This window comes from Stenella coeruleoalba (genome assembly GCF_951394435.1).
Source record: "Stenella coeruleoalba genome assembly, chromosome: 8".
Taxonomy (NCBI): Eukaryota; Metazoa; Chordata; class Mammalia; order Artiodactyla; family Delphinidae; genus Stenella; species Stenella coeruleoalba.
In genome coordinates this window covers 53,401,055-53,425,554 of record NC_137154.1, presented here as the reverse complement: position 1 = coordinate 53,425,554, position 24,500 = coordinate 53,401,055, and the positions used below count along the sequence as shown (strand labels likewise).

The 24,500-nt window shown below is 37.6% G+C and overlaps 1 protein-coding gene across 3 annotated transcripts in view; it reads right to left on the bottom strand.

Annotated features, from left to right (window-relative positions):
- Nucleotides 1–24,500, bottom strand: part of UVRAG (UV radiation resistance associated) — a 317,503-nt gene that overhangs the window by 23,237 nt on the left and 269,766 nt on the right. For 2 of the 3 annotated variants that reach the window (XM_079928279.1, XM_079928280.1), the window contains one exon: nt 3,846–3,937. The exons of the other annotated variant lie outside the window; for it this stretch is intronic. In XM_079928279.1, the coding sequence (XP_079784405.1) occupies nt 3,846–3,937 (92 nt within the window). The remainder of the gene's footprint in view (nt 1–3,845; nt 3,938–24,500) is intronic. 3 annotated transcript variants of the gene reach the window in all.

Genomic DNA, 24,500 nt, shown 5'->3' with positions numbered 1-24,500 from the left:
CAAACACACACTACTATATATAAAATAGATAACCAACAAGGACCTACTGTATAGCACAGGGAACTCTACTCAGTATTCTGTAATAACCTATATGGGAAAAGAATCTGAAAAAGAATGAATATGTGTATATGTATAACTGAATCACTATGCTGTACTCCTGAAACTAACACAGCATTGTAAATCAACTATATGCCAATAAAATTTAAAAACAAAAGATACGATCTATACAGCTATACCTGTATCTATAATGGAATACTACACAGCCATAAAAAAGAATGAGATAATGCCATTTGCAGCAACGTGGATGGACCTACAGATTATCATACTAAGTGAAGTAAGAAAGAGAAAGACAAATACCATATGACATCACTTATATGTAGAATCTGACATATGACACAAATGAACTTATCTATGAAACAAACAGACTCACAGACATAGAGAACAAACTTGTGGTTGCCAAGGGGGATGGGGGTAAGGGAGGGATGGATTGGGAGTTTGGGATTAGCAGATGCAAACTACTATATATAGAATGGATAAACAACAATGTCCTACTGTATAGCACAGGGAACTATATTCAACATCCTGTGTGATAAACCATAATGGAAAAGAATATGAAAAATAATGTATATATATATGTATAACTGAATCACTTTGCTGTAAAGCAGAAACTAACACAACATTATAAATCAGCTATACTTCAATAAAATAAGCTTAAAAAAAAAAGTAAATCAGCAAATCGAATCCAACAATATACAAAAAATAATTCATCACAACCAAGCAGATTATAGCCCAGGAGGCAAAGATAATTTAACATCAGAAAATGTATTACTAGTTATTAACACAAGAAAGAAGAATATAGTGTTATCTCAATAAACATAATAAGCATTTTATAAAATCCAAAATATACACATTTATGATTTTATAAAAAGCAACTCTTAGTGAACTGGGAATAGAAAGAAACTTCCTTTTGCTAATAAATAATATCTATCCAAACTTGCAATAAATATAATACTTAGTGGTGAAAAGAAGCATTCTCTTTAAAGTCAGGAATAAGACAAGGATATCCACTATTGCTGCTCCTCTTCCATAATAAAACAAAGGACAAGAAAAAGTAATAAAAGTTGTAAAAATAGGAAGAAACAACACCATCATTCACTAAAAAAATATGATCGTACCCACAGAAAAATCCGAGAGAATCTAAGATAAACCATTGTAATTAATGTTAGCAAGGCTGCTGGATACATTCTCAAAATACAAAAATCAGTAGTAGTCCTGCATACTAGCCACAAAAAAGTTGGATGATGTAATAAAAAAATTTATAACAGTAACCAAAATGGTAAGCTACCTAGGACTAAGTATCTAATAAAAGATGTGTAAGATCTTTATGAAGAAAATTTTAAAACTTCACTGAGGTATGTTTAAAAAACAAAGCATAAAAAGAGATACCATGTTCACAGTTAGAAAGAATATCATACAGCTGTCAAATCACTCAGATACAGTTCGTAAGTCCAGAAAAGCCAGAAGAGTTCTGAAGAAGGATCGTAAGTAGGAGCCTCACCCGACCAGATATCAAGAAAGTTGGGGAAATCTTCCTTTTCCCTTGCTATGAAGGAACATGATTTAAAGAGTAACGCTCCTGGCCTCTCTCCATCCTCCCACTCGCTCTTAAGAGGAGGAGGGCCTTTTCTAATCAGTGAATTTAGAGGGAAAAATAAAACCTGGCTATTCTTGGCTTAGCCCCATCTGGGTTCTTGGAGGAGTCACCTGACAACCCTCTATAGTATAGTTAAGGGCCTGCCTCTGCGGGGAAAGCCTGAGGTTCTCCAGTTCACATCGTGACTGCAAAAGTAAGTTTAATTTTGAGTGATGTCTTTGCAAGCCCTTTTATTATACATCTAAAGCCACTTGGAAAATGCAGCTTTATCAGTAATAAAACTGACATTTTGACTCCTATTAGTCTGTCTCTTGTATCTCCTCTCTCAAGTGGTTCCAAATGTCAGAGGGAAGAGAGATACTCAAACCTCAATAAGACTTATAGAAATTACACCTTATATTAATTAAAAATGTGGTACTAGCCTATAGATAGACAATAAAACGATGAAGCAGAATAGGGAGCCTGGAAACAGATCTGTGTGTAAGTGAACTTGATGCATGAAAGAGATCGGCGTTATCAACAGTGGACAAAAGAGTCTTCAATAAATGACACTGGGACAATCTGCTGTCTGTACTGAACAAGATTCATTTTAGTTGATTAATCAGGTGGTGCTGTGAGTTGCCTCTTTTTTTGATCATTTTAAGTTATTTACCATTTGTGTTATAAAACCTTTCATGAATTATATACCTTGTTTCCAACTAGATGACAAATCCCTTGAAGGTAGGGCTTAAGCCTTATACCTCGTTACCTCCAGAGTACCTATCACGGAACTTTACACTGACAATGTTAAATACATGCCTGCTAGCTCACTTTTTAAATTATTCTTATCATTACTATTATTGTTTTACATTAAAACTCAGTTCCTAGACCTCATTCCTCAGGGCATACAGGTCCATATCAACACGAATTTTTTATAATTATTTTGATATTCTGAGTAGAATTTTTTTAAACAATTGTGTATTTGCTTAACAGAAGTCCTATCTAAAGTCAAGACATCCAGAATTTGCATTTTGAAGATCATGAGACAGAAACAGAAAACGTCAAAGGTAAATCATAGATGCCACTTTCTTGTTCTCCTCAAGGCCTATCTTGATGACACAGAAGAAACTGAAACTATGCTTGTACTTTCCTCCCCACAAATTACTTCTCCACCTACCATCTCACTTCATCCTCACCACAAACCAGTGAGATGAGCAGAGCAGGGATTACAGATGAGGAAATACGTTTCAGAGAGGCAGGAGTTTAAATCCACACAGCAAATCAGAAAATTGAAATGGCAAGGCTACATGGATAACTTATTTATTTGAGGTTTTTCAAATAGGGTGTTACACTGTGATAAAGGTTGAACAATTTGGCTTGAATAAAGGAATCTCAAAACTTAAAAAAACAAAAATTCACATAGGAAATCAAAAAAGATCTGGGATCAGAAGCCAGTGCTCTTTAGAAGAAACCATGCTATTCCCAGTTGTCTAACTAAAGGCCTGATATGAATTCATGTGATTTTGTAAGTCATTGCCCATCACCCAAGGATTCGAATTACTAAATGACTTGAGCCAACAGCTTTCCATCTATTTAAGTCGAACGAATCATCTAATGTTTTCTTTGCATCACTTTCCCTCTCCGCTTGTCTTTGGAAGAGGGTCTTGTCCATCCTGACGAAGCACTTTTAGGCAGCAGCTTGCCCTCATGGCACAACAGGCACTGACATCACATGTGAGAAACGTTCCAGCATGTGTGTGTCTCTTGGTCTCAGACTAGGTCCTGACAGCCTGACCTATTCCTTGTGTGCTTTCTTCCCTTCACTCTCACAACCACTGATCCTGATGCTTATTCTGTCCTTCGCTTGTTCTTTGGAAAAGTCCTGGGGGCTCCATGTCCCCCTTTTACGAATCACATGGCTATCCTCTAGTCTCTGCTTCAGCCAAGCTCTCAAGGATTCCTTGTCCCGCCAACCTTCCCATGTCCAAACAGCACCTCTTTGAACTCACCCCCCTTCGTGGGTGCTTCGCCCTCTTAGCCAGACTGGAGCTTAGACCCACACAAGTATGATGGCTGCCTTTCCTTTTCTTCAGATATCTTATTACAGAAGAAAACCCAGAAGGAAGTTGTGGAGCGATGTGGAAGTCAGGCAAGTTTCTCAGGATTATTATCCACATTGCAGTTTCTGGGTATGAGAGAGAAAGGTACTCACCACCTGACCATTAGTCCGTGCTCCATGAAGTTTTTCAGGTTAGGGAGGGTTTGCCTCAAGTCTGGAGTCCCTAGTCCATGTTGATATCTTAGCTGCAAAGGTGGAAAAACAGAATTAAAAGAAATTTTGGCAGATACTAGGCAATGCTTCCCAAACATGATTCACTGAACAAGTCCCTCTCCCCCCGCCCCCATTTTAAATGCTGAAAGAGGAAATGTGAGTGTATGATCCCAACATCATCAACCTCACTTTTTGGATGGTGTTTAAAGGTAGCCTCCTCATTTCCTGCTCCCTTGCCCTCTAACGTTGGAGAAGACTAAGAACCACCAACTGTGGAATCAGGATTATTTCCAAGACCCCTGTAGAGTTTGCTAACATCAACTCCAGGGACATATACCATAAAACCAGTATTTCATTTTAGGGACTGAACGGTGGTATTACACACTCTGAGCACATTCAGCCCTTTTTACACGGACCCTTTTCCCTTTGTAGAATCAAGAACAAGGGTCATGCTGTATCCATCTCTGATCCCCAAGTGTCTGACACAGTGCTAGCGCTCAGTCAATGCTTACTAAACAAACAGCAAGTCACTTTTGACAGAGGCTGTGCTTTATGTTATTTCTCTTGTGCCTCTAACTTTCCTCTTTCTCTAGGACCAGAGTAGAGAGCTATAGAGCTAGTATGAGGAAACTATGGCCTGTGGGCAAGATCTGCTCTTAGCTTTACTTATTTCTGCTAGAGGCTGATTTTCTAAAATTATGTGTCCTTCTATGTGCCTTGGGTAACCTACTAAATGGTTTTAATCTGTCTGTTCCCGTCTCCTCTCATTTTGTCTCTGAAGACCGTTTGCTTCCTTCACTAAACATAATAGAGACCCGAGGTAAGGATATGTGCATATTCATACACACGCTCACACACACAGCATCAAATACACAGTAAGTATACAACACAGCCCTGCAGAAATGTATTTTTCAAATGACATGATATATATGAGGAAAGGACTCTGTAAACTGCATACTGATGTACAGATATGAAGGGTCATCTGTATTGAAGTTTTACTTTTCTAGCACCTAATTTAAAAGTGGCTAAGTTAAACTTTTAAATATTTTCCTCTTTTAAAAAAATTAAACCACTATCAACAGAAAAAGTAAGTTTTCTTTTGTTTGTATCTAGTACTCTATTGACTTTTCACTTAAGTGTGAGTGATATTTAACAGAGAAAAAGTTCACTCTCACTACACTGAACTTTGAAAAGAAACCCCCAAACCTAATCAGGTCTCTTGAATGGTCTGAATACACACATAAAATAAGGAGGCAGAAACATAGAATGTTAAAGCTAAAAGGTATCTTGAATATTATTTAAGCTAATCGTTTTCTTGTGCAGATGGGAAAACTGAAGCTGAGAGAAAAAGCAAGGAAATTCTCCAAAGCCACGTTTCAATGGCAAAGACATTATTAGTCAGAGTCTCCTTTTCACAACCATGCCACTTACACCAGCTACCCGAAAATTGGTTGAAAAAAACCAAAAAAACAAAATCTTGAGAAGACAAAGGGAAAACATTCTTTTCCTTTTCCAAAGCTAGCTTGGTGACCTAAATCACCTCCTGAGATTTGCTGACCTTGAATTATGAGATCTCCTCCATATTAAATGACATCATTTCTTATATTAATATAAAAGCATTTTTTCCACACATTGATAAAATGGCTGACATCCCAATATGACATTCCTGAATTCATTGTTTCAATAAAAAAGTGAAATTGTTTACACATGGCATGAAAACTTCACCTGTGATTCATACTGAAAAATATTAAATATCAAAAAAAATAAAATGACCCCATACTAAAATAACACTAAGCTATGTGTCCCTGAGCCAGTACGTGGTCAACTGCCTGCCCCAGGCTCCACAATGGAAGGTGGGTGTTGAATTCTTTTCAGAGACCACAGTGAAAATTTCTCTCCAAGTCTGATTTCAACTAAAAAAGGAAACTGGGAATTTCAAGCCTCCACCCAAGTCTTAACTCTTCATTTGTTGTATAGCATTATTATCTTTATCATAGACTCTTGGGATATCTAGATTAAAGAGATCATGGAGACTATCTTTTCCAACCTCCATCCTTTCATAAATGAAGAAACTAAGACTCAGTAAGACAAGTGTCCTGCCCAAGGTCTCAAAGCTGATAAGGGCCAAAGCCAAGGCTAGAACCTCTCAATAACAAGTCTGAATTCTTTCTATCATGTAGCCCTCTTAACTTTGAACATACAGAACTAAAATAGAAATTCATACATAATAAGAATATATTAAAATTTTAAAATAAAGTACACGTACTGTTTTAAGTCTAACCTACTGGAAAGGCTTACAATGGAAAAGCATCAGTTCTTTGCTCTTCAGTAGCGACCACTTTTAGTTGTTTCTTCTTTACCGTCATATTTCTGAATAATACACTTATATTGATATTTCTTACTCTTTCCCCCTCGCTTAGACATCATCTACTATGTTCGTGCTATGTAAAATGAGAACTGAGCTCTTTTCTTAGCACATTTTATCTCCTTATCCCTATACATTACCTACTGACTTCTTATTAACTATGAGGATTTAACTCTCCACTCTCCCAAATACACTTCTCATCCTCTCAAGCTATTCAATTATTTTTGAATATAACATTTTTTGTTAAATCAATATTTAGTGTTTACCTTATACCTACAATAATACTGTTCACTGCTAAGCCATATAGTGTACTATTCCTTTTTTGCCCTTTTGTTTGTTTCTCCTGAAGTGATAATTACCATTTTCCCCACTTGTTGAGTACCTACCTTGTGGATAGTACTACTTGTTGAGTATCCACGTACCTATCACTAGATTTTCCCCCAATTAGGACAAAACCTTAAATCCTTCCCAATCTGATTAAAGACACCATATAATCTATCAAGCCCATTTCCCCGCTTGGAGATTGTTTCCTGAAGCACCCTTCTCTCCGCTCTAATCTGAACAGGCTGCTCTCTAGGCTGGTTCCATTGTTACCTTCCTAGAACTTTCTTTCACCATAATCCTGGAAATTCTGTTTACAGTCATCCCCCTGTATCCCCAGGGGATCAGCTCCAGGAGCCCCTGCAGACACCAAACTCTGTAGATGTTTAAGTCCCTCATATAAAATGGTGTTGAATGTACAACGAACATAGTCAACCCTCCACATCCAGGGTTTTGCATCAGTGGATACAGAGGGCCAGCGGTACTTCTGTGCTGAGGCTCTTGTTTCCTAGATCTCATCACTTCTTTCTTGATTTACTGCCTCATTTTGGTGGAGCATATTCTATAACAGCTTTCTGGGAAAGGGCCACATGAGAGGTATCTTTTTTAACACCTTGAATATTTAAAAATACCTTTATTCCATTCTCACACTTGAATGATAGTTTCCTTGCATATAAAATTCAAGACTGAAATGATTTTTCCTTTGGAATTTCTGAAGTATCGTTTCACTGTCATTTAACTTTGCATATAGCAACTGAGAAACCAGATAACATTCTGATTCCTGATCCTTTGTGTGTGAGCTGATTCCTGTCTCTGGAAGCTTTTAGGATTTTATTCTTTAACCTCAGTATTCAGAAATTTCACAGTGATAAGCTTTTGTTTGGGTCGTTTTTTCTTCACTGTTTTGATCTCACTTCAGTGAGTCCTTTGTTCTTGTTTTATTTCCTTCCAGTTTTATTGAGATATAACTGACATACGGCTCTGTATAAGTTAAAGGTGTACTGCATAATGATTTGACTTACATACATCATGAAATGATTACCACAATAAGTTTAGAGAACATCCATCATGTCACATAGACACAAAATTAAAGAAAAAAATTTTTTTCCTTGTGATGGGGACTCTTAAAATTTACTCTCTTAACTTTCATATATAACACACAACAGTGTTAATTATATTAAACATGGTATATATTACATCCCTAGTGCTTACTTATCTTATAACTGGAAGTTTGTACCTTTTGACTACCTTCACCCAATTCCCACCCTCCCATCTCACCCCTACCTCTAGTAACCAGAAATCTGATCTCTCTTTCTATGAGTTTGTTTTTGAAGTATAACTGACCTACAACACTATGTTAGTTCCTGGTGCAAAACACAGTGATTCGATTATTTCTATACATTACAAAGTGATCACCACAATGTCTAGTTACCATCTGTCACCATACAAAGATATTACACTATCACTAACTGTATTCCCCACACTGTACACGTCATCCTTGTGGCTCATCTGTTTTGCAACTGAAAGTTTGTATCTCTTAATTACCCTCACCTATTTCACTCCTTCCCCCACATACTGGCCTTCCTCTGGCAAGCACCTGTTTGTTCTTTGTAGCTCTGACTCTATTTCTGTTTTGTTATGTTTGTTCATTTGTTTTTTTTTTAGATTCCACATATAAGTGAAATCATATAGTATTTGTCTTTCGCTGTCTGACTTATTTCACTTAGCATAATACCCTCTAGGTCTATCCATGTTATTGCAAATGGCAAGATTTTGTTCTTTTATGGCTGAGTAATATTCCAATGTATATATGTATGCACGTGCACGTGCGTGTATACCCCACATCGTCTTTATCCATTCATCTATTGATGGGCACTTAGGTTGCTTCCATATCTTGGCTATTGTGAATAATGCAGCAATGAACATAGGGGTGCATACATCTTTTCAAATTAGTGTTTTTGTTTTCTTTGGAAAAATACCAGACTTGGAATTGCTGGATTGTGTGGTAGTTCTATTTTTCATTTTTTTGAAGAGCCTCCAATACTGTTTTCCGTAGTGGTTGCGCCAACAGTGCACAAGGGTTCCCTTTCTCCACATTGTGGTTTGGATTTGCATTTCCCTGGTGGTTAGTGATGTTGAGCATCTTTTCATGTGTCTATGGGCCATCTCTGTGTCTTCTTTGGGAAAATGTCTACTCAGGTCCTCTGTCCATTTTTTAATCCGGTTGGTTGTTTTTTTGATTTTGAGTTGTCTGAGTTCTTTGTATATTTTGGACACTAACTCCTTATCAGATATATCACTTGCAAATATCTTCTCCCATTCAGTAGGCAGCCTTTTCATTTTGTTGATAGTTTCCTATGTTGTGCAAAATATTTTTAGTCTGATGTAGTCCCATTTGTTTATTTTGCCTTTGTGTACCTTGCCAGTGAGTCCTTTCAGTATAAAACTCTTATCCTCTAATTCCGATTATTTTCTATTATCATTATTATTGTTATTTTCATTTTTTGTCTCCTCCATTTTCTGTTACTTTTGGGTTTCTTTCTTTTTCTGTTTGTTTCAGACTTTAAAAAAAAAGAGACTTTCTTTAATGTGCAGTAATCTTTGGTTGTCAATTCTTCTTTATGAATGAGACTTTAAAAAGCTGATCGGACAGTCTGTGTATTGACATTGCTTGCTGACTGGGGACTTCACTGTAGAATGAGTGGGTGAGCCCTTTCTGTGGGGGACATGCCAATCCAGCAGCTATCATTGCTCGGACTGTTTTTTTCCAGAGAGCATCCTCCAACCTTCTGGCTAGGGGTATAATCTGGATCCCATTTTGGGAGTTAAGCAGGAAAAAGCAGTTGGGGAATTCAGTGTTGGTATGTAGGACTTTCACTGAATCCCCTTGTTTTTAGTAAGGCGTCTTACTTCTTGCCCCAGTATACCAGGCAGTTCAGAGTCCAAAGCTTCTTGGGTTTGATTTTCTTCAGAAAGTAAACCTCCAGTCTCCCACTGGGCTGTGTGCTGGGGTAGTTGCTTGGCTATGCAGAGTGGTGAGTGAACTGGGAGTCTTAATTCTCTTTCTATAGACTTTCAACTAATCCTCCTGTTCTTAGACTTATTCCTTACCCTACACTCTATGAGGTACCTGATAACTCCAAATCCTAAGATCTTCTGGAGTTCTGTGGCTAGAACTGCATTGCTTCTTGAAGGCTTTAGGTTTTAGTTTTGTCCATTCTGCCAACTCAGTTTATCACTCATTTATTGCTGTGATCTTCTAAAATGTTGTCGACTCTATTACCTGCTCTTGTCTCTTCTGTTCTTTTCATCCTTGTGTGTTTACAATTTTAAACTATTTTATCTTTATTAGTAGCATTTCACTAGGGAGCTGACATAAATGAGTATATTCAATTTGCTTACCATGAAGTCCCCTATATATATACATATATATATATATAAAATAGCTTTCCAGTATTGGCTAACAATGGTTTATTCAGAACTCACCACTCTGGCAGACAGCTCTCTTTCCTGTCTCCCAGTCTCCCTCTAGGCATCCTACATCTGGTCATATTCTTTTTTTTTCGAATTTTATTTTATTTTTTTATACAGCAGGTTCTTATTAGTCATCTGTTTTATACACATCAGTGTATACATGTCAATCCCAATCTCCCAATTCAGCACACACCCACCGCCACCCCCCACTGCTTTCCCCCCTTGGTGTCCATACGTTTGTTCTCTACTTCTGTGTCTCAATTTCTGCCCTGCAAACTGGTTCATCTATACCATTTTTCTAGGTTCCACATATATGCATTAATATGTGATATTTGTTTTTCTCTCTCTGACTTATTTCACTCTGTATGACAGTCTCTAGACCATCCACGTCTCTACAAATGACCTAATTTTGTTCCTATTCATGGCTGAGTAATATTCCATTGTATATATGTACCACTTCTTCTTTATCCATTTGTCTGTTGATGGGCATTTAAGTTGCTTCCATGACCTGGCTATTGTAAATAGCGCTGCAATGAACATTGGGGTGCATGTGTCTTTTTGAATTATGGTTTTCCCTGGGCATATGCCCAATAGTGGGATTGCTGGATCGTATGGTAGTTCTATTTTTAGTTTTCTTTCTTTTTTTTTTCCCCCCGGAACGCGGACCTCTCACTGTTGTGGCCTCTCCCATTGCGGAGCACAGGCTCCAGACACGCAGGCTCAGAGGCCATGGCTCATGGGCCTAGCCACTCAACGGCATGTGGGACCTTCCCAGACCGGGGCACGAACCCGTGTGCCCTACATTGGCAGGCAGACTCTCCACCACTGCACCACCAGGGAAGCCCTATTTTTAGTTTTTTGAGGAACCTCCATACTGTTCTCCATAGTGGCTGTATCAATTTACATTCCCACCAACAGTGCAAGAGGGTTCCCTTTTCTCCACACCCTCTCCAGCATTTGTTGTTTCTAGATTTTCTGAAGATGCCCATTCTAACTGGTGTGAGGTGATACCTCATAGTAGCTTTGATTTGCATTTCTTTAATAATTAGTGATGTTGAGCAGCTTTTCACCTGCTTCTTGGCCATCTGTATGTCTTCTTTGGAGAAATGTCTATTTAGGTCTTCTGCCCATTTTTGGATTGCGTTGTTTGTTTTTTGAGTATTGAGCTGCATGAGCTGTTTATATATTTTGGAGATTAATCCTTTGTCCGTTGATTTGTTTGCAAATATTTTCTCCCATTCTAAGGGTTGTCTTTTCATCTTGTTTGTAGTTTCCTTTGCTTTGCAAAAGTGTTTAAATTTCATTAGGTTCCATATGTTTATTTTTGTTTTATTTCCATTGCTCTAGGAGGTGGATCAAAAAAGATCTTGCTGTGATTTATGTCAAAGAGTGTTCTTCCTATGTTTTCCTCTAAGAGTTTTATAGTGTCCGGACTTACATTTAGGTCTCTAATCCATTTTGAGTTTATTTTTGTGTGTGGTGTTAGGGAGTGTTCTAATTTCATTCTTTTACATGTAGCTGTCCAGTTTTCCCAGCACCACTTATTGAAGAGACTGTCTTTTCTCCATTGTATATCCTTGCCTCCTTTGTCATAGATTAGTTGACCATAGCTGCATGGGTTTATCTCTGGGCTTTCTATCCTGTTCCATTGATCTATATTCCTGTTTTTGTGCCAGTACCATATTGTGTTGATTACTGTAGCTTTGTAGTGTAGTCTGAAGTCAGGGAGTCTGATTCCTCCAGCTCCGTTTTTTTCCCTCAAGACTGCTTTGGCTATTCAGGGTCTTTTGTGTCTCCATACAAATTTTAAGATTTTTTTGTTCTAGTTCTGTAAAAAATGCCATTGGTTAATTTGATAGGGATTGCATTGAATCTGTAGATTGCTTTGGGTACTATAGTCATTTTCACAATATTGATTCTTCCAATCCAAGAACATGGTATATCTCTCCATCTGTTGGTTTCATCTTTAATTTCTTTCAACAGTGTCTTATAGTTTTCTGCATACAGGTCTTTTGTCTCCCTGGGTAGGTTTATTCCTAGGTATTTTATTCTTTTTGTTGCAATGGTAAATGGGAGTGTTTCCTTAATTTCCCTTTCATATTTTTCATCATTAGTGTATAGGAATGCAAGAGATTTCTGTGCATTAATTTTGTATCCTGAAACTTTACCAAATTCATTGATTAGCTCTAGTAGTTTCCTGGTGGCATCTTTAGGATTCTCTATGTATAGTATCATGTCATCTGCAAACACTGACAGTTTTACTTCTTCTTTTCCAATTTATATTCCTTTTATTTCTTTTTCCTCTCTGATTGCCGTGGCTAGGACTTCCGAAACTATGTCGAATAATAGTGATGAGAGTGGACATCCTTCTCTTGTTCCTGATCTTAGAGGAAATGCTTTCAGTTTTTCACCATTGAGAATGATGTTTGCTGTGGGTTTGTCATATATGGCCTTTACTGTGTTGAGGTAAGTTCCCTCTATGTCCACTTTCTGGAGAGTTTTTAGCATAAATCGGTGTTGAATTTTGTCAAAAGCATTTTCTGCATCTTGAGATGATCATATGGTTCTTCTTCAATTTGTTAATATGGTGTATCACATTGATTGATTTGTGTATATTGAAGAATCCTTGCATCCCTGGGATAAATCCCACTTGATCATGGTGTATGATCCTTTTAATGTGTTGCTGGATTCTGTTTGCTAATATTTTGTTGAGGATTTTTGCATCTATATTCATCAGTGATATTGGTCTGTAAGTTTCTTTTTTTTGTAGTATCTTTGTCTGGTTTTGGTATCAGGGTGATGGTGGCCTCATAGAATGAGTTTGGGAGTGTTCCTTCCTCTGCAATATTTTGGAAGAGTTTCAGAAGGATGGGTGTTAGCTCTTCTCTAAATGTTTGATAGAATTCACCTGTGAAGCCATTTGGTCCTGGACTTTGGTTTGCTGGAAGATTTTTAATCACGGTTTCAATTTCATTCTTTGTGATTGGTCTGTTCATATTTTCTATTTCTTCCTGGTTCAGTCTTGGAAGGTTATACCTTTCTAAGAATTTGTCCATTTCTTCCAGGTTGTCCATTTTATTGGCATAGAGTTGCTTGGAGTAGTCTCTTAGGATGCTTTGCATTTCTGCGGTGTCTATTGTAACTTCTCCTTTTTCATTTCTAATTTTATTGATTTGAGTCCTCTCCCTCTTTTTCTTGATGAGTCTGGCTAATGGTTTATCAATTTTGTTTATCTTCTCAAAGAACTAGCTTTTAGTTGTATTGATCTTTGCTATTGTTTTCTTTGTTTCTATTTCATTTATTTCTGCTCTGATCTTTATAACTTCTTTCCTTCTGCTCACTTTAGGTTTTGTTTGTTCTTCTTTCTCTAGTTCCTTTAGGTATAAGGTTAGATTGTTTATGAGATATTTCTTGTTTCTTGAGGTAGGCTTGTATAGCTATAAACTTCCCTCTTAGAACTGCTTTTGCTGCATCCCATAGGTTTTGGATCATCATGTTTTCATTGTCATTTGTCTCTAGGTAGTTTTTGATTTCCTCTTTGATTTCTTCAGTGATCTCTTGGTTATTTAGTAACGTATTGTTTAGCCTCCATGTGTTTGTGTTTTTTACGTTTTTTTCCCCTGTAAGTGATTTCTAATCTCAAAGCATTGTGGTCAGAAAAGATGCTTGATATGATTTCAATGTTCTTAAATTTACTGAGTCTTGATTTGTGACCCAAGATGTGATCTATCCTGGAGAATGTTCCTTGTGCACTTGAGAAGAAAGTGTACTCTGCTCTTTTTGGATGGAATGTCCTATAAATATAATTAAATCTATCTGGTCTATTGTGTCATTTAAAGCTTGTGTTTCCTTATTAATTTTCTGTCTGGATGATCTGTGCATTGGTGTAAGTGAGGTGTTAAAGTCCCCTACTGTTATTGTTTTACTGTTGATTTCCTCTTTTATAGCATTTGCCTTATGTATTGAGGTGCTCCTATGTTGGGTGCATACATATTTACAGTAGTTATATCTTCTTCTTGGATTGATCCCTTGATCATTATGTAGTGTCCTTCCTTGTCTCTTGTAACATTCTTTATTTTGAAGTCTATTTTATCCGATATGAGTATTGCTACTCCAGCTTTCTTTTGATTTCCATTTGCATGGAATATCTTTTTCCATCCCCTCACTTTCAATCTCTATGTGTCCCTAGGTCTGAATTGGGTCTCTTGTAGACAGCATATATTTATGGGTCTTGTTTTTGTATCCATTCAGCAAGCCTGTATCTTTTGGTTGGAGTATTTAATCCATTCACATTTGAGATAATTATCGATATGTATGTTCCTATTACCATTTTCTCAACTGTTTTGGGTTTGTTTTTGTAGCTCCTTTTCTTCTCTTGTGTTTCCCACTTAGAGAAGTTCCTTTAGCATTTGTTGGAGAGCTGTTTTGGTGGTGCTGAATTCTCTTAGCTTTTGTTTGTCTGTGAAGCTTTTGACTTCTCCATCGAATCTGAATGAGATCCTTGCCGGGTAGAGTAATCTTGGTTGTAGTTTCTTCCCTTTCATCATTTTAAGTATATCATGCCACTCCCTTCTGGCTTGTAGAGTTTCTGCTGAGAAATCAGCTGTTAACCTTATGGGAGTTCCCTTGTATGTTATTTCTCGTTTTTCCCTTGCTGCTTTCAATAATTTTTCTTTGTCTTTAATATTTGCCAATTTGATTACTGTGTATCTCGGTGTGTTTCTCCTTGGGTTTATCATGTATGGGACTCTGTGTACTTCCTGGATTTGGGTGGCTATTTCCTTTCTCACGTTAGGGAAGTTTTTGGCTATAATCTCTTCAAATATTTTCTTGGGTCCTTTATCTCTCTCTCCTCCTTCTGAGACCCCTATAATGCGAATGTTGTTGCGTTTAATGTTGTCCCAGAGGTCTCTTAGGCTGTCTTCACTTCTTTTCATTCTTTTTTCTTTATTCTGTTCTGCAGCAGTGAATTCCACCATTCTGTCTTCCAGGTCACTTATCTGTTGTTCTGCCTCAGTTATTCTGCTATTGATTCCTTCTAGTGTATTTTTCATTTCAGTTATTGTATTGTTCATCTCTGTTTATTTCTTATTTAATTCTTCTAGATCTTTGTTAAACATTTCTTGCATCTTCTCAATCTTTGCCTCCATTCTTTTTCCGAGGTCCTGGATCATCTTAACTATCATTATTCTGAATTCTTTTTCTGGAAGGTTGCCTATCTCCAGTTTATTTAGTTGTTTTTCTGGGGTTTTATCTTGTTCCTTCATCTGGTACATAGCCCTCTGTCTTTTCATCTTGTCTATCTTTCTGTGAATGTTGTTTTTGTTCCACAGGCTGCAGGATTGTAGTTCTTCTTGCTTCTGCTCCATCTGGTCATATTCTGTCCATTCTCAAAGAGTCAACACCAGTTCCATTTCCTGTAGGAAGGTCTCTGATTACTCCAGGATAGGGGGCATTTTACCCTTCTGCCAAACCCTTCCTATACCACCTTTCCATTTGCTGTCTTTGGAAAGCCTAAACTAACTGAATAGATACTTAAAACATATTTGTTAATTAATTAGTAAGTTAAAATTAATGCTGTATGGGAGGGAATGAGAGGCATCTTGACACACTGGAATGAGCATAGATGCAGACAATCTGGGTTTGAAATACCAGTGCTGTCACTTATTAGTTGTTTGACTTTGGGTAAGTCAGTTCTTGTAAATGGGATGTTATCTGCCTTGCAGAGCTGTTATAAAGTTTAAATACGATGAAGTATGTAGAGGACCCAAAACGATATCTGGTACATAGTAAATGCTCAATAAACTGTACCTATTATCATCATGCTACATATATACTCTCTGTATATATGATATCATTATCATAGCATCTATCACTAAGCTGGGCATAAAACGGGTGCTCAAAAATGGCTTAACACTTAACTAACTATGATTAGAATCAGAAAAGGAAAACAACAGAATTCAAATCAAAGGGGAAAAAATCTTAAGTACGTAGTTCACCTTTTTAAAAGCTAATTTTTACTAATTTACTAAGTTTCTGACTACAAGCACTTGAGAGAGGCAGCAATAAACACATATACAGGGCCTCCCTGGTGGCGCAGTGGTTAAGAATCCACCTGCCAATGCAGGGGACACGGGTTTGAGCCCTAGTCTGGGAAGATCCCACATGTCATGGAGCAACTAAGCCCGTGCGCCACAACTACTAAGCCTGCACTCTAGAACCCGCGAGCCACAACTACTGAAGCCCGCACACCTAGAGCCCATGCTCTGCAACAAGAGAAGCCACCGCAGTGAGAAGCCTACGTACCGCAACAAAGAGTAGCCACCGCTTGCTGCAACTAGAGAAAGCTTGCGCGCGACAACACAGACCCAACGCAGCCAAAAATAAAATAAATAAAAGAAATAAATTAAAAACACCCCACATATACGTATCAATATCTTTAAAATAATTAAACAGTGAAGTGGAAAGATCGACTCATGATGTGGGTGGTCAGAAGACATGGGTGAAAGACACAGCTCTGCTGTATGGCTACGAGTAAGTCCCTTCCCTGCCTGGGCTAGTCAAATAATTTTCAAACTTCTTTTTTTGGTAGCCCTGGAATCCTTAGTTCACATGAAATATTATGTAGAAGCCCAAAGTGTGAAACAAATAGGAAACTGCTCTAACTGTAGGCAGTTGTTGGGGAGTAGAGTTAGAGCCAAGGAGGCATTCCCATCTGGAGTTTAAACCCCCCTGGACCAGGTCATCTCCAAGAGCCTTTCAAAGTTCTACGAGTCCACTTTAAATGCTCTATAAGTTACAGGAACCATACATCTATGGATTTTGATATAAAAATACGGTTAGGGTAGCACACATTGACAATGTGAGTGATGAAGGAACATTGGTCCACTCAGCCCCATTTCAGGTTTTGCTCACTTCTGATGGTGTCAGAAGTCAAAGTTGGCTAAGAGGGTGTCAAATCTTTATGTGTTCACTGAGGGGTAGGTCTGATGGAAGAGTCTCCAGAAAATACATTTCTGGACACCTTAAGGGAAGTGTCCAAAAATGGAGGAAGTAAAATGGGGTTCAGTCTAATGCTCTACTATGTCAGGTAGAGATGACCTGGTATTAAAATGTAAATACTTCAGGAAAGAAACAAATCTATATTTTTATTAAGTAATTCTTTAACAAGTTAGCTCCCTGGTAAGGTATTAGTAAAAACAAGAAGTTAAAGGAGGAGTGAGGCCAAGGGGGAAAGAAAGAACAAGGATAGGGAAAGGAGAGAAAGAGCTACATTTACTAAGTTCCTACACATCCTATTCATACAGCAAATATTTATTTAGTGTCCACTAGGCTAGGCACTGCGAATTAGCTCTCTGTCTTCTGAGTGACGGGCTGGACTCATAGTCTGTTCTTACCATATAATGTATGTAACCTTGAACAAGGTACAGAACCAATCTGTGCCTTGTCTGTAGAACAGGACAAACAATATTTGTCTCATAAAATTGTTGTAAGAGTTCAATCAGGATTTTTATAGAGAATGGAAACTTCTGAGGCCTGATTTTTAGACAGCATTCATTAAAACTACTGAGGGCCTAGAGCACTTAGCTCAAGAATTCGGATTTATCTTCCTTGACAGCAGTAAGAATCTACTACAAGGTTTTAAGCAGGAGAGTGAATGGGGAAAACAACTCCAGGGGCAGCTGTGAAGGATAGGTTAAAAGACTAAAGTACTCTTTTCTCTAAGAAATCTTTCTCCAACATTCCATCAAAACCTGCCCTTCCCAACTACTACCAATGAATACCACACTTCCCTAAATGCAGCTCCCTCTGCTCTCAATTCTTACTGGGGAAGGCAGATGCCAAGAAATCCATGCAAATAAAACGTTGCTTTGGGTCTAACTGCTGCAGATTAGTCTCTGAAATAAACACCTTTTGTAACAACTTCCTACTGCACCACCACCACCCAAAGAGTCTCAGCAGTTTTAAGTGGAATTTTGGTTTCAATTAACTTGAATTTCAGCTTTACTCTGATTGGTTTAGACCTCCAAGGGAGCAATTAAATTTCTGTGCAAACTCTATAGTAGGCTAGTAGGTGAAAACTACACATAGATGATAAATTAGATGGGAAGTAGGGAGAAGCAATGTTCAGTGGTTTCCCCAGAAAAATGAACAAGTGCTACTGTCTACTAGCAGAAGAAAATCCCTATACTAAAATAACCAGGAAGATCTAGCTTTATGGTTACTGGATAAATAAATAAATAAATAGAAAAATAAATAAACAAATAAATAAATAGAAAGAATACCAGAGCAATGAATACATTCAGCCCTCAACAGACACTATAACCATGTCAATTCCATTCATTAGCTTCTGTTTTCTTCTCCCACACCACCTTTTTTGTATAAAAATACAGTATTTTTCCAAAGCCACATGCTGGTTTCATCTCAAATCACTATATATAGACAGATCAACTACGATGTTAGAACTCTTGTAATTGAAATTAACTAGTTCATACAGCTTGATTAATGGTGCTCCGCTGTCTAGGTTAAGACCAGTTGCAGCTCTGGAAATCGTATTTTAAAATAAAGTGTGATTGTACTTTTGAGAAATAAATGCTGAGTTCTTGTACTCAGTGAGCATCCTCCTATTGAGCTGAGGCCTAATTTAATATCAAAGTGCTCAATTTTATTTTTCAAACACCCAATTTTTCCAAGCTGGTAAAGACTCTGGGGGCTCAAGAATCATTTTGTCATTTAGGTTTTGGCAGGAGAAATTCAGTTTAGACAACACATGTGCGCGCGTGCAGGCGTACAGACACAAACACTCTCTCTCTCTCACCCTTCCAAGCCATATTCATCTACACAAGGTCACTTATTGCGTGGCTTATTAGTTCCATATGGGACTTAAGCTGAGCTGCATAATAGGTTTGATACAAAGCGTCTGTTACCATGAGGGAATGTGCATTAATACAATGCTTCAATAAAGTTTACTACAAGATCAACACTTTCGTGATGGGATTACAATGAATTTGACTACAAAAAGAACTGGTCAAGAGGAATTGAAAAAATAAGAAATTAAAAATGCACATATACATCAAAGACTTAACTTTAGAATTCTGGCTTATGTAGTCAAAAATCTCTATAGGACTAGTTACCGATATTTCAATTCATTTTTAAATGCTAAGGTTTCACTGACATAAAAAAAAACTAGATTAAGAGCTTAAAAAAAGGGCACCACCATGCCAAAAATAAAATCTTCCTTCCTAGAAGAAAATACAACTCTTTCAAAGATGTGGAAAAGCTACCTAAATATTTAATATGAGTAACAATATTGTTTCTTACAGTGACTCTTGCAATATATACCTCTAAGGAAAGGATAAAAACCTGATTATGGGCTTCTAGTTGCAAGAACAACCTAAGTACTTTTCCATCCTCATCTATAAACCTTGCCAGTTTTTTTCCAAAATAGATGTTATAATGTAAACACTGGACACAGCTGAAGCCTGACATTCTGAGGTCTGAAAAGTCTAAAAGTCAAGTCTAAAAGCTCTTAAGTCTAAGAATGGAAAAGTTTCTTCCATTCCTCCTCCCAACATCCTATCAACTACTCTTAGAATCACGGGATTCAAGTTAGAGCTGAGTGGCACTTTTGAGAGTATTGGCCCACCTGCTCCATTCACCCTGGAAGGTAAGTGGGAGGCTAAGTGGCCTAGCCAAGGGTGAAGAGGTGGCGTCCAGGGACCAGAATCTAAGTTTGTGAGTTCTAACCGCAGGCTCTTTTCTTTATAGCATATGTTGTATTTACAAGGTACAGGTTATATTTGAGCCAAACTTATCATCATAAAATCTGTCACATTAAAAACACTTTAATTAAGATGGTCCTTTGCTTCAGCTTCTTACGTTTGCCAGAAAATAACTAGAAGCACTAATAAACTGATGCAACTCCAGGGTCACCCTGGTCGGTAAGTGTGGCCTCTGTCACTGCCGATTCTTGAGTTGCTGAAGAGGATCAGTAAAGCATACTACAAATGGACAAGCAAAGTACAACTGGAAATTTGTCAAACGCAGGTAAATTAGACCCTTGATAGCAACTGCAATCAGCTTTAACTAGTGACCATCAAAGAAAGGTTACATTCTCTGGAGGCTGAAGGCTGTGTGAGTGGACAAACTTGTGTAGGATCCATTAGAGCAGATATTCATGATGTCAGGTCCAGCAGGCTCCACGTTGGCTCCCTGCCCTCCTGTTGAAAGTCCTGTGCACTCTGATTTACCCCAGGCTACCTTATATTGACCTTTGGCCAAATCTGGATTCCTGATTCCCTTGCGAGCTAAAACTTGCTCCCTAAACTGATCAAATTTAGCCATTTCTACTTCCAGTTCACCGACTTTGATGCAATCTTGTTGTTAAAAGCTGTATCAGATCAAGGAGATCACAGTCTAATAGGGCAGAGACAGTTTTCTAGAATATCTTACAAATGGAATCATAGAGTATTTAACCTCTAGTGCCTGCCTTTTTTATGTCTTGGAGATTCATTCATGTTGTTCCATGTATGAGTATATGCTCCTTTTTATTGCTGAGTAGTATTCCATTGTATGGATATACCACAAACTGTTTATCCGTATGCTGATGGATAGACATTTGGACTGTCTCATGTTTGGGCTATTATGAATTAAGGTGCTATAAACATTTAAGCACAGGTTTTTGTTTGGACTTGTATTTTTTATTTCTCTTGAACCAATACCTAGGAGTGGAAATTCTGGGTTGAATGGTAGATATATGTTTAACTTTATTTTAAAAATGCCAAACTGTCTTTAAATGGCTACACAATCTTGCATTCCCACCAGCAATGGATGAGTGTGTTAGTTGCTCTGCATCATTGCCAGGACTTGAGACTGTCAGTTTTAAAAAGTCTAGCCATTCTAGTAAGTATGTAGTAGTGTCTCATTATGGTTTTAATTTGCATTTCCCTAATGACTAATAATATTTAGCATCCTTTCATGTAGCTTTTTTTTTTTTTGGCCACCTGTAGCTCTTCTTTGGGCTAGCCTGTATTTTCTGTGAGCTATCACTGATGAATACATCTGACTAATACACTGATTATCTGATTGATCTTAGTATCTTCTAATTGGAAACCCTCCAATGCCATTTCTGCTTAATCTAGCCAGAGTAGATTCTGTTTACTACACAACACAATCCTATTTGTAAAGAGGAGCCACAGGGAGTTCTATGTGTGTAAAAGACAAAAATGAAAATTCCATTATAAGAGCAGGGATTCTTTCATAGAAACTCAGGTAAATCTAAGTGTCAGAGTTTTATTGGAATGAAAAAAGCACTTAAATCTGTTGTCATAAATTTGATTACACAAGGAGTATAGAAGCCCATTCCAGCATCTCCCTAGCAATGCACAGTGACCACAAATATCTGACATGATTATTGGTAGAAATTACCAAATTCAATTCAACAAATAATTACTGAACTCTGTGTGTGTGTGTGCGCCCACGCGCACATGTGGTGATTATAATGGAAAAAGGGATACGTATATGGCATTGTAACAGGGGAAATCTGGAAATAATTTGAATATATAGTAGTACTTTGGCCAGGTTCTAGGTGGAATGCTGATTGTGTTAATGATAATTAAAATAATGCTACAGCTGCTAATATATTTACTGAATAATGTGCCAAGCATTACGGTAAGTGTTTCAGATTGTATTATTTCATTAGTCCTCACTATTACGCTCATATGGTTGAAGAAACTGAGACTTAGAGGTAGAGTTAACAGATTGTAGAGCTTGAATTTGCACCCCAGCTTTGTCTGACTCTAGCACTTTGAACTCTTAACCACTTAAGAATGAAGACGGTAATGGTAATACCAATAGCATTTACCATTCTCCTCGACTTGCAACCCGTGCCAGGCACAGAACCTCACTGTTTACTGCTTCATTTAATCTTCGTAATGACCCCATGAGGTAGGTCATATAATTCCCACTCTACACGTGACAGAGTGAAAGAGGTTAAAGGAGTTGTCTGAATTTTCGCAGGTAGCAGGTAGTGGAGCTAGGATTTGAATTCAACTCTGACACTTCACATCCCAACACACAATCTAAATACTGCTTACAAGTTGGACAGAAAAGATTGTTTTCTCATTTCTCATTTAATTCTAATACTTAGAAAGGGACTCTCAACTCTTCAGAGAAACACATTCCTTCTCTTGATATCAGACATTTGACAACAGTTACATCTCTACTCAGCTGTTGTTCAGTTAAGCTATACATATTTAGTTGTTTAAAATCTTTGCTTGTATTAATCCCTACAGCCTCTTCATCATTCTTTATGCCTCTGAACTCCCTCCAGTTTCCCTTAAATAATCTGGTAATGAGGTGCCGTAAATGGAACACAGTTTTCCAGAATGCTTTTTTCTCTTACTAATGATTTTTTCCCTTTCAAATATTAATTTTACTGTAATATCTACTTCATGCTTTTTAAGGTTTTTTTTTTTTGTGTGTGTGTTGAATTCTTCTGACCTCACTTGAATTGCATTAGAGTCCAAGCCCATGCATCCATTGTTTAGTCTCTCTGGTTGATCATAAATAAATGTAGCCTCAAAAAAGGAGAAGCAAAATAAACAAAAAAACCCCTCCCAAGTGGCAATGAACTGTCAAGTGCACACTGCCCTTCCAATTGGACAGATGTTCTTACAATCTGGTCTGGAATAACTCTGCTCATCTTTTCATCTCGCGATTCATTTAACAAAAAGTATAATTAATTCATTGGATACGTACTGAATATCTACTACAGGGAAGGTCTGCAAGGTATGATAAGGGTGTCATAAAGTGACTCAGCCATGGATGCCACTCTGAGGCAGTTACCTCGTAAATGAATGATAACTAAGTGAATCTAGAAGGAAAGTACAACTTTCAATGAGAGTTTGAAGGGTGGGGCAATAGGCAGAATTTTAAGATGGCCTCTATGACCCTTAGCCCCAGTGTTACACCCCTGATTATTTTATATTTATGGCAAAGGGATATTATCTGGGTAGGCCTAATCTAATCACACGAGCCTTTAAAAGCAGAGAGTTTTCTCTGGCTAGAAGCAGAAGAGAGTGTTCTGAGAGATTTGCACTGTGAGAAGTGCTTGATAGGACATTATTGGTCAGAGGATGGAGGGACCATGTGAGAAGGAACGCAGGAGGCCTCTAGGAGCAGAAAGCCAGTAAAGCCTGCTCAGACCTACAGTTGCAAGGAACTGGATTCTGCCAACACTTTCAATGAGTTTGGAAGTGGATTATTCCCAAGAGTCTCCAGATCAGAGCCCAGCCTGAGCAACACCTTGATTTTGGCCTTGTCGGCCCCTGAGCAGAGAGACCGGATGAGCCCACTCAGACTTCTGACCTACAGAGCTGTGAGGTTAAAAAATGCATGTTGTTTAAGCTGCTAAATTTGTGGTAATTTATTATGCAGCAACAGAAAACTAACACAGGTGTTAAAGATTACGTCTACCTTTTACTTGAAGATACTTGGAGCGAATTCGTGGGGAGAATGTGGCCTGAGCAGTTCCTTGACGAACAGGTAGCATTTCTGTGTATCTACTGTGTGGCAGGCACAACAGGGATAGCTCTACACAAGGACACAGAGGTTTTAGATAGCAAATAATATTCTGAACATTAAACACGTGCTGGGACATACTTTAAGCGCTCAAGGGGAAGGCGTTTGAGACACTGAAGAATTATCCCTAACTTTATTTTGAGGAGTCTGAACTTTTATTCTCCAGAGACTATGGTTCTCTAGAATACTTTGCCAGACCCTGTCAGGCTAAGAGCCAAATGTGGACGCTCAAGTTCATGGAAGACACACTGAAAAACTAAAAAATATATGAATAACTAGTTCAGAACAGGATGAAATCTTTGGTTGTTAAAGCAAAGCACAGCATTAAGAGACCCTGTTTATCAAACTGGGAAAGCACACCAGGTTGTATATAATAATCTTTTTCAAGTATAATGGTCATAAGTCAAAAATTACAATATAAATAAAATAAGGCTATTCACTACCACCATAGTTAATTAATACAAATTAGATAAGAGAAAGAGTTAAGAGCTATAAAAATTGGGGAAAAAGAGGTAAAATGATCCATTTTTAGAGATGATATGATTACACATTTAGAAGATCCAAGCAAACCAACTGGACTCATCACAAATTCAGTAGAAAATTTAAAAACAAAAATCAGTAGTCTTTATATAAATAATGTTGAATCAGACTATTACATGGTGCTAGTTTAAACAGCAACAAAGATAAAATACCTAGAAACAAAAATAACCAAATGGTGAGATCTATATGATGAAAACCTTAATATCCTATTAAGGGATGCAAAAGAAGATCTTAATAAATGGAAATTCACCCTGTTCTTGGATAGGAAAATTTGTTACTATAAAAATGGCATTTTTCTATAAACTAAACTATAA